This window comes from Eurytemora carolleeae, unplaced genomic scaffold, assembly GCF_000591075.1.
Source record: "Eurytemora carolleeae unplaced genomic scaffold, Eaff_2.0 scaffold652, whole genome shotgun sequence".
Classification (NCBI taxonomy): Eukaryota; Metazoa; Arthropoda; class Copepoda; order Calanoida; family Temoridae; genus Eurytemora; species Eurytemora carolleeae.
The window spans coordinates 1-11,078 of NW_019396540.1; the positions used below are offsets into that span (position 1 = coordinate 1).

Consider the following 11,078-nt stretch of genomic DNA (forward strand, 5'->3'; position numbering starts at 1 on the left):
GCTAGATCTCAACCGCTGGTTCAACCGCTCCCGCTGAGTTTTTTTCTCCAAAGTATATATCATTCATTTTTTTTTTGTAGGTTTGCTTATTGTTGACTGTATCGGTTATATACTGGTTGGAATAGGATTTTTAATCTTTGTAAAACTTAATGAAGGAATTGTAGTTGGAGACAGGTAGACTTTAATTTATATTTTATATTCAAATTAAAAGTTATTTTTCTCGCTTTTATTGATATTTTTCATGTTTGTTTTAATCCTAAGAGATTTTTATTAAATCTGAAGTCTATTTACTTTTTTGTAAGTTCTGAGATTTTTACTTAAATTGTATAAAGAAAATAATTACTCGCCTCTAAGCCCTATGGCCTAAATCTGTGCAAATTGATGTTGTAAACCTTTGATATTTAATGTTTTGGTCATCTGATCTAGCAGAATTCAGATTATAGGTCGACGACATCAGGTTTCAAAATCATAAAGATCTGGGGTGCATAAGGGGGGGGGGGTATTTTTGAAGATCTCGGGGAATAAGTAAAATTTCAAATGGGAAGTCCCCCCCCCCCCCAAATTCAGTTAATAAAAGTAAAATGCTTAAGAAAAATATTTGCTCTGGGGGGTAAAACATGATTTTCAAAATAGGTGGGGGATGATTTTTCAAGAAAATATACACCCCTGAATAAATATATCTAGGTCTGCTCACACGGCTGTTCTCCATGTTCCTCAAGTTCTATATTTTGCAACCTTCTTCACAGGCCTTAGCTTTGCCTTCACCGTCCCCCACCTTGGAGACTTCATGGTCTTCGTGAAGAGGAATAAGAAGAATGTTCTCCTTCTCGGAATCTTGCTTGCTGTTGTGATAAGGTTCACCACTATGGCTCATCCTTACTTACTTGCAGACAATAGGTAACAACATCTTAATATTGGCTGTTGACCTGGTTTTATTTGTTTTCCAGTATTAAAATGGCGTATTTTGATCAAAATTCAAAACTGATCTTATTCAAATAAGAATCTAACTGTACTGAGCCAAGTTTTTCCTAGAAAACTACACAAAAGGGGAATTAGTTTGATACAGTTTTTTAAAACTCTAATTTTATTGGCCTCACCTTGTACTTTGTAGCGCGTGCATCCTTAATAAATCGTTGTTTTATTATTGTTAATAACTTTTTAAAAAATTATTCTGAAAACTATGCCATCTATTCTATATATATATAAATTGTGATATTGTTAGTGAATTTTGAGATGGTATTTTAGGCACTTAACCTTCTATCTTTGGAGACGAGTATTTATGAAGCATTGGTTGATCAAGTACCTCTGTATTCCTCTCTACATCTTCTCTCTCTGGAGTGTGGCTAGGTGTCTGGCTAAGTCAGATCTTATGCTAAAGGTTTGTTTAAAATTCAATAGAAGTTTTCTGATTGTATCCTAATCGATGATATGAGTTGTTTTGAGTCCTGAAAATGCTAAATATGTCTCAAACTTTAAATCCCAAAAGAACTGTCAATATAATATCGAGTTACCTTCCATATTTAGTGATCGATTCACAGCAGTGCCTATTTAAACTTGTGTCTTTTTTCTAGCCTAAAAAGTGTTGATTTTCCCCAATTTCCTCCATTGTTTCTGTAGCAAGAAATCCGTAAGTAATTTTTATAGAGAAAACATTGTTAAAACACTCATTCTTGATCATACAAATATTAAGGACATTTGTAATAGGACAAGCCACTCTATAAAATATGAGTGACTTAAAAATTAAGTCTATTGTCTCTTTAAAAAGTCATTTTTTAACTTTTTGAATGTGTTCTCTAGATAGTGTTTCCTGTGTGTGTGTTTGCTTGCCTAGTTCCTCAACAACTTCTAGAGTTCCGATACTTCATAGTTCCCTTCCTCATCACCAGACTCCAGGTTAAACCAAGCTCTGTGATAAAGTTGACCCTGGAGTTCCTCGCACTGGTTCTCATCAACTCTGCCGTCTTCTACCTGTTCCTGTACAAACCCTTCACTTGGGAGAATAACCCTGGAGAGATGCAACGGTTTATGTGGTGATATCAGGGGTATAAATATATATATATATATCAGGCACCCTCCGGCCTCCCCCCCCCCCCCTTCTTGAAAATAATTTTTTCCCTAGAAGTTAATCATTTTGTTTCTTTTTTAATAAACTTCTAATATTTAAAAACTGTATTCTGTTAAAGTTTGCTTTTATCAAACTTAGTCACATTTGATCCTTAAATAAAGGGAAAACGATCGGTTTAACTTATTCGGAGTTTTGTTCGTTTTTTTCCATACGTTTTCTTAGGGCCATTCTTTTTTTTGTTTACGTTTTCTGAGGGTCAAAATTTCGCTTAGTGTAAGAAAAGAAAATGTTTCGACAAATTTATTTTGAAACCATTTGTTTGTCTACTGTCTTATACTATGCCAAATTTTGACCCGAAGAGAAAACGTACAAAATAAACGAACCAAATTTGAACCAAAACGATTAACAACACGCATAATTCTTCAAAATATAAACCCTTACTCTGCTTCCTCTGCTATAGAAAATGACCTAAGGAAAGACGACCTTATCCGAACTAATAATAGATTGGTTTAAAAAAAAATATCCTTAAGTTTTTACTTGCTGTATAGTGTGAGACTTTATGGCTTTTAATTATCATAACTCCAACTTTCTGTTTTAACCTCGGCCAGCCAATTTTTAATCTAAAACAATTAGATCTTAAACGTCTCGGGTTTGTTTCCTCCAGATTGGATAGGAGGGTACCGATAATCGATATAATTTCTGTGATTTTCTACAGTGGTTGCTAAAATAATGTTGAATAGGAGGATGATTTAAAATGATTAGACCTTTAACAAAAGAGATATAAAATCGTTAAAGGATTCCACACTATTTTAGAGATCGCAGCCCACACTTTTTCTCAGATTTTCTTTAATGTGATTTAAAGACCGGTTTGTTTATTTTTTGTGTCATGTTATAGTTCGCTGTCATTTTTTTCAGATGTTTTTTAAAAGAATGCGATTACTTCACTGTTCCTTTTGCCAGATACGACAAAAGCATACGATACCAAAACAGGGACGATTATTTAGTCAAATAAAAAAACTATATCTCTAAAGAACTGTCCGATTTTTTTTTCGTGCATTCCTAGTTTTAGTTGGTCGTGTAACTATACTAAAGTGTTCACTCATCAATTATTTCACCTTTTTCATATTAAAGAAGGGGGGGGGGCGTGCCCCCCCCCCCCCCACGAATTAAGTCGAGTGCTATATTTCAAGACTTCGGGGTCGTCCGTGAACTTTTATCCGCTGTATTTGTTCTTAGAATAACATTTTCCAACAAAATGGTGACGCAAGGAGGGGGGAGGGGGTGTATAACAATGAACATGATAGAGGTTGGTAGATTTTTATACTTCAAAATGATAAATTTTAGTATATTATTTTGAACTAATTATCTTGCAAGACTGGAGCTGAATACTGTGTAGAATCTGTTCGAAAATCTGATCATGAACATTATCTAACAAATTTAATGCTTCCAACACAACTTCGCACACACGCTTTTGCAATCAGGGAGCGCGTGGTCCTGGTTCATTTTTTTTACAGATTTTAGATGATCTAATGAAATATAATTCCAAGAGTTTGTCAAAGTAATGTCATTGTCAAGTGAATCATTATGTCATTTCATTTTCGTTTTTACTTTTTTTGTAAAGAAACTAACTTAGCTATGAGTGGATTATTTTGAATAAAAAGTCTTGTTCTTAAAAAATTTAAAGATTGTTGCCACAAGAGTTAGATTTGTCTAAAAATAAAGGCAAACATATTTGTTTAATCATTAAATAAATTAAAGTAACTGAAAGCGTAGTTTTTAAATGACACTCTATGCAAAGATGGCAATGCCCGATTTACAACTGTACTAGGCCTTTAAAATTTTGTCTGATCACGTATGAATAAGATATCCACGTTTTTGTTTTTGAAAACTGTTCATTTTCATTTGTGGTTTCTTTAAATGGAGGGTCAGTTGAAGTTGCGCTTTCAGTCCCTTTTAACAATAAGATGAAAGTAAAATGGTGACCTCAACGCTGTTGTAGAGCATTTAACTGTGAAGTTTCTGGTGTAAGGGATAGTGTTAGTGAAAAGCAGATTGGACTCATGCGCCTACAATTCTGGCGGGACACTATTGATAGGAAAGGAAATTAGGAGATAAATTGGATATTAATGTGCTTTTTATTTTTTTATTATCAAACTTTTTTTTAGGTTTTTTGAATTTCCAAGGTTTAGGGGGATTTTCAAGCTTTTTTTCTTCTTCTTTATTAGAGGCTTATTCAGGGGGGGAGGATCAGTAAAATTAATGCAGTCTATGAGGGGTTTTTAAGTGCAGGGCCCTCCCTCTGGGAAGAAAACATACTAACCCCCCCCCCCCTGGACGAGTTTCTGTGTTCTTAATGCCTTTTCCCCTGAAGTTTATTTATTACCCAAAATCTCCGACCAACCTCTTCTTTTTTTGTCTTAAGTTATCATTTAATATTTTTTATCTTTAATCTTATTTCCTTCTGATCTCAGAATATATGAAAACAATCCTCCTCAGCACCCTGTAGCAGGACAACTACACAGAGCAGTTCTAGAACATTCTCTCAGTAAATCTCTTCTATTGCGTCTCGTAGACTCCAGGGATAGACATAGATAGATAGGTAGATAGATAGATAGATAGATAGATAGATAGATAGATAGATATATTAGAAATAATTAAGACAATACATTTTAATCAATTTAGTTATTTCAGCATTGATTATTTTCATCTGCACAATGGCGTTGATTTTAAGTCTTGAGAATAAGGTTGACTTATCCTTTGCACTGCAGAGGCTCGCCTTAAAGATCAAATAAATAATTTTTGATCTTGTTTAAAATCTACGATTTTATTACGATAATTTAAAAGAAGATTTTTATTTTATGGCTTATGTCTTGAATGATTTGATGATTATGTAATAACTAAAATGATAAATATGTTATGCAAAAAGCAATGCTCAATGTCGCATTTTTGCATATTTTTTTTCTTTTTCTAAACTTTATATTCGAAATATCTTAAAAAAATTAAACTACACCATTTATATATGCATTTATATCTTTGTGTTTTTATAAATCATTATAATAATATAAAAATGGTCTTCACGTTGCAAGATTTTTTTTACCTCTTTTTAATACTTTTGCCTATTAAGTCATTTATCTTGCCATAAAAGAATTTAGTTTTTAAACGAATAGGAAATTAAAACTCTTAGAAAGTAAAATAATTTCTAGCTCCGTTCAAACTTTCAAATAAACTTTCAAAATAGAATTTACGCTAACTCACGTGACGTTTTTTATCTACGTCTTTGTGTGAAGGGAGCAGTTTATTTCCGATCGTCCGTTCGAGTCCTTAGAGGAGGTGGAGAAGTATGCGGACAAGGCCTTTGGTTCCGTCTATCTTCTTTTTCTAGAGATTATTAATAATTCAGACGGACATTTAAAGCATGCCGCCACCGCACTAGGTAACTAGTTTTATTAAACCAAAATCAATTACACAATTTCAAAGTAAAACGGGAAAACATATTTTTAAAACAATCGGACATTTTTTCAATATAACACTTAATTTGGTTGCGTATCTCTCTAATTATCAAGAGATTGTCAAAATGTGAATTTTACTTTTATTTTGTTGTAGGACGTGTAGAAGGATTATTAACCCTACTCCGAGCAGTTCCGTATAATGTGAGCAAAAGAAGAGTTTATCTTCCAACAGATCTTCTTATGGAAAGAGATTTATCAGCAGAAGAGGTTGGTGCATAATTCAAATGGTGTTTTTGGACCTCCATCACGGTCCCAAACTTGACTTTGATATACAAGTTTATTTCTCTGTTACCAGAATTCATTTAATACCTGGAAAGCAATTTACTTTCCAAAAAGTTAAAATGTAATCTAAGTAAATGACATTTCTTAATTTTTCTATGTTGGGTTTTGTTTTTAAAGTCTAAACTAAATTGCTGCAAACTTCGATAACTGTGTGAGATCGGTGTTTATAAGTTTTTAGTGTATTGAAATTTTTTTTAAAGGTTTGGACTGATATGATTATTTTTTGTTGTTATTTGATTATTTTGTTATTTAATTAGATAATTAGAAGTCCTGTTGAGAATGAACCTTTAAGAGAAGTTGTTGAAATCATTGCCAGTAGGGCTCAGGAACATCTTAACAGTTGCAGGTAAACACTATATTAATACATCTTAATAGTTGAAGGTAAACACTTTATTAATATAGATGGGCCCAGGAACATCTTAATAGTTGCAGGTAAACACTATATTAATACAGCTGGGCCCAGGATCATCTTGACAGTTGCCTGTACACACTAGTCACTATTTCAATACAGCTAGGACCGGATTTAATGAATTTTAGCCAGGTTTAGAGACAGTTCAACCACGTTTTTGAATCAGTGATTCAGGATTAGTCTTTGTCCTATATATGATACTACATTTTTCTATGTCTTTTTAAAGCAAATTTCGCATGAAAATTTTCAAAAAGTATCTCGTCAAAATGAAGTTAGTTTAACTTATTTTCTGCATTCTAAATAATATTAGGTTGATTGTGGTTTCAATTGATAATCAAAATTCATTCATAATTTTACGAGGATATTTATTAATGCTAAATTTTTTTTTAAAAAAGCTTAAACAATGTAGTGAAGTGAAGATTAAATGGCATAATCATAGATTTTTAAATTTTAAATGTGTATTTATCCTGTTTTCCTCTCATTATCATCCAAATTAACTTGTTTCTCCTCTCATTCTCATCCTAATTTACTTGTTTCTCCTCTCATTCTCATCCTAATTTACTTGTTTCTCCTCATCCTAATTTACTTGTTTATGCTCTTATTCTCATCCTAATTTACTTGTTTCTCCTCTCATTTTCATCCTAATTTACTTGTTTCTCCTCTCAAAGTAATCCTAATTTACCTGTTTCTTTTCTCATTCTCATCCTAATTTACTTGTTTCTATTCTCATTCTCATCCTAATTTACTTGTTTCTATTCTCATTCTCATCCTAATTTACTTGTTTCTTCTCTCATTCTCATCCTAATTTACTTGTTTCTCCTCTCATTCTCATCCCAATTTACTTTTTTCTCCTCTCATTCTCATCCTAATTTACTTGTTTCTCCTCTCATTCTCATCCTAATTTACTTGTTTCTCCTCTTATTATCATCCTAATTTACTTGTTTCTCCTCTCATTATCATCCAAAACTTAATTTATATGTTTATTGTTCAGGTATAGATCTCGGATGATTAATAGAGAAAATAAACGTATTCTACTTCCCGCAGTTGCAGCCGATGCATATCTTCATAAACTTAGGAACAAAGCTAATTTTCATAAAATTTCAGACATGAATGCAGGGTTACCTACAAAATATGAGACATAATGACGATCTCAAATTGTTATAATTTTACTGCTTGTAAACTTTACTAAGGAACTCCTTGCACGTTCAGGCGAACTAATCAATCTTAACATTTTAAGGAGTATTATGGGTTGGTTGTAGGAGTAGATTCGTGGGAGCAGGAGTCATAACAGATAGATAGATTTTATAGATTAAAAATTCATTATTGAGGAACTTATTGAAATTATCAATGTTTTAGTAAATGTGACTGTAACGTATTTGACTCAAAACTCAATCAGAGAAACTCTTTTCTACCGCTTTCTCTTTACTATCACAAAATCAGAGGATTCTACTAGATCTAGGACAAGATCAGAGGATTCTACTAGATTTAGTACAAGATCAGGGGATTCTACTGGATCCAGGACAAGATCAGAGGATTCTACTAGATCCAGGACAAGATCAGGGGATTCTACTAGATCCAGGACAAGATCAGAGGATTCTTCTAGATCTAGGACAAGTTCAGATGATTCTACTTTCTCTAGGACAAAATCAGTGGATTCTATTAGATCTATGGCAAGATCAAAGGATTCTACTAGATCTATGAAAAAATCAGAGAATTCTACTAGATCTAGGACAAGATCAGAGGATTCTACTAGATCTAGGACAAGATCAGAGGATTCTACTAGATCTAGGACAAGATCAGAGGATTCTGTCAGATCTAGGACAAGATCAGAGGATTCTTCTAGATCTTATTATCCTATTTTTTAAAATATTTTTCTTGTGTTAAACCTGCATCGAAATAAGAAAAATCTAGAACTTAAAAGATTATATTTACAGACAATATGCCAGCCTATCATTCTAGCTTTACGTCTGGGCCGCAGAGTGTCGGGAATATGGCAATTCTTCCCATCAAATCACAGGTAAATTAAAGTATTAAGTGAAATATATTTTAAATTTTGGTATGATTAAGAAAAATGTCTTTTCGGAAGAAGCCATAATATCTTGAACTTCTTTGAAAATTCATTATGGCGCCAATATTTGATTAATTAGGATTCCGAATTTTTTCTTCTTTTATTTATCATATAAACACTTTAACTTAAGCAAGATATTCAGGGCTTTGAAGAAATCCTGTGTATTCTACTTCAGCGGGTCATGGTGACTTCAAAACAGCTTAAACAACCAGCTTAATTTGAGCTTTAATCAAAAGCTTACATTTTTTACAGTAATTGAGTTCTTGTTTTTCAAAAGATAGATTTAAAAATTGATAAAGTAAAATGTTTATACAATTTTTAGGTCTTCTTATTTTTCAATTTTACCAAATTCTTTTAAAAATATTATTTAAGGGTCGAGGACCTGCCCCCTGCCTTCCACCCTCAGATCAACAAGATATCATTGACGAGGCTCTTTACTACTTTAAGGTCATTGGTTTTATAATTATTTATTTACTTTGTGAGGACTTGAAACTCCGAATGGAAAGCTGGTAGCAAATCCCCACATTTCTGATATAATCTGATTTATCTAAAATTAATACCCTCCAATCTTTATTTAACAGTATTTTTCCTTTTTCCTCTCAATTTTTGATTTTTTTCATAAAACTTTAAAATGTTAGGAAGTTAATTATTGGCAACCCGTGTATAGCAACCTTTTTCACTTTCCCGGAAAATCAATGAAAAATTTATATAAATTATAAATTTTGATTTATCTTTTTTTCAGGCAAACGTTTTCTTCCGGACGTATGAGATAAAGAACGAAGGAGACAGAGTTCTGATTTATCTAACTCTCTACATCACTGAGTGCCTGAAAAAGCTGCAGAAATGCGCGAACAAAGCGCAGGCGCAGAACGAGATGTACTCCCTTGCTATCGCCAAGTTTGACATACCGGGTAAAGAATTTGGGGTTTTCAAATGATAAACAATTTACACACATTGATAGTGATGTCTAAAGTCAGTTATTTTCATGAATTTCAATCATATAATCAAATAAAATTATATTCCCAAGTGTGGTATGATGGCAGATGAAACAAATAATATTTTTTTTCGGTGGGTTAGACATTTACGTTGGATATAATTTTTTAAAGATATTTCTACCATTGATCTTAAAACATCTTTAAAGGGAACCATTTTGATTTGTTGAATGTTGATTGTTGATGACATTTTGAAAATTGAGTTTCACTTCAGAAATTTCTTTGGCAGTCCCTATAATATTAAGGTGAGCCTGGGTTCCCCCTGAACGGTGTTTACATGAAACCAGCGACAGGAGAGGAAGCCGACATAATGCGACAATACTTCCTCCAGCTTAGACACGAAATAGGTAAAAAAGAAAATCGACCAATTAATCAATCAAACCAGACATTTAAATTTTATCCCTAAATAATATCTTTCTGTAAAACAAACGAACGGATTTAAAGTCTTCAATAAATGATTAAACAATAAAACATTTACATAATTCATTTTTTTTTTCAATTTGCTTTGAGATACTTAATCAATCAATCTAGTGCCTTCACATTCTTAACAAACATAAAATAATTCAAACATACAATGGACCAATTGAACAAATGCACAAATATTTGGTCAATCAACTAATCACTCAATTCTTGATAAATTATTTGGACAAATAATTATTCAAATTGATATATAATCAATCAAATTGATATATAATCAATCAAATTGATATAGTATCAATCAAATTGATATAAAATCAATCAAATTGATATATAATCAATCAAATTGATATATAATCAATCAAATTGATATATAATCAATCAAATTGATATATTATCAATCAAATTGATATATAATCAATCAAATTGAAAAGTAATCCATCAAAGAGAGCATCAATCAATCAAATAGATTATTAACCAATTGAACAGTTTATGTATCAATCAAACAGGGTATTTATCAATTAAACAGGCTAACGATTTATAACAGATTAATAATCAATTAATTAGACTATTAATTAATCAAGCAGACTTTTAATCAATCAATCACATAAATTTTTCCTTTTTTCTAGGACTGCGGTTGGTTGAGAAGGTATTCGAGAATACAGACGGGAAACCAAGTAAATGGTGGACTTGCTTTGCCAAGAAGAGGTTTATGGAGAAGTCCTTGAGTGGGCCGGGGGGGAACAACTAAGTGTTGTCAACCATTAAGCAAAGAAAAAACAAAACCTTGTGAATTATTTCTTAGTTTTTTTAATCATATGTGATTTTTTTAGTTTGTCTTCCTCTACATGAAATGTTTAGTTCTAAAATACAACAATATGTAAAATTTGATTTCGGCCAGCAGATAGAGTGGTTACCATTTTCGATATTTAATGACTAGTTTTTCTTTTAATCCCTGATTTTTAAATAAATAATTCAAACTTTCTGCGATTATAAAAATTTAAAATATCAAATTATTTTGAATGATCCGCTGAATATCCTTCATGTTTAACATTTTAATGTTTTTTAATTAATGCATTTTTTTCGTACAACACGCACAAAATGATGTTTAATAAAATTATTTTTAATTATTATTTAATCTATGTTTTTAGTATTTTCCTTATAACCCGACCTTGTACAAACTATAGTAGTTCTGAAATTTAACGCGAGATGTTTGTATTTAACAATTTACAGTGTGTTTATTTAACCGCAATTTTTCAGTTAATACCAAGTTTTATTTGTGATAATTAAATAAATTAAGTGCTCCTTCATTTCAAATTTAAAAATCTGAGAGATT

The 11,078-nt window shown here is 31.8% G+C and overlaps 3 protein-coding genes across 7 annotated transcripts; all 3 read left to right on the plus strand.

Moving 5' to 3' along the window:
- Window positions 1-80: 80 nt before the first annotated feature.
- On the plus strand, window positions 81-2,979 carry LOC111705132 (putative Dol-P-Glc:Glc(2)Man(9)GlcNAc(2)-PP-Dol alpha-1,2-glucosyltransferase; the record flags this gene model as incomplete). 4 transcript variants are annotated; one of them, XM_023477587.1, is given in 5 exon segments in its annotated part: window positions 81-174; window positions 685-897; window positions 1,246-1,378; window positions 1,798-2,067; window positions 2,730-2,979. In XM_023477587.1, coding segments are annotated over 4 exon segments (677 nt in total), but the record flags the coding sequence as incomplete, so codon positions are not given.
- A 2-nt stretch (window positions 2,980-2,981) lies between these two features.
- LOC111705135 (NADH dehydrogenase (ubiquinone) complex I, assembly factor 6) lies at window positions 2,982-8,200 on the plus strand. The gene is made up of 9 exons (XM_023477593.1): window positions 2,982-3,055; window positions 3,440-3,546; window positions 4,065-4,160; window positions 4,537-4,644; window positions 5,353-5,498; window positions 5,669-5,781; window positions 6,114-6,202; window positions 7,257-7,340; window positions 7,622-8,200. Exons 1-9 carry the CDS (start codon window positions 2,996-2,998, stop codon window positions 7,716-7,718), a joined length of 900 nt encoding a protein of 299 aa, XP_023333361.1. The 5' UTR covers window positions 2,982-2,995; the 3' UTR covers window positions 7,719-8,200.
- On the plus strand, window positions 8,193-10,729 carry LOC111705137 (actin-related protein 2/3 complex subunit 3). 2 transcript variants are annotated; one of them, XM_023477595.1, is made up of 5 exons: window positions 8,193-8,282; window positions 8,706-8,780; window positions 9,076-9,244; window positions 9,571-9,672; window positions 10,372-10,727. In XM_023477595.1, the coding sequence occupies exons 1-5, from the start codon at window positions 8,205-8,207 to the stop codon at window positions 10,491-10,493; spliced, it is 546 nt and encodes a 181-aa protein (XP_023333363.1). In that variant the 5' UTR covers window positions 8,193-8,204; the 3' UTR covers window positions 10,494-10,727. The 2 variants fall into 2 exon arrangements, with proteins under 2 accessions (XP_023333363.1, XP_023333364.1); XM_023477596.1 differs by lacking the exon at window positions 8,193-8,282 and adding an exon at window positions 8,496-8,517 and having other exon boundaries at window positions 10,372-10,729.
- The last annotated feature ends 349 nt before the right edge of the window (window positions 10,730-11,078 follow it).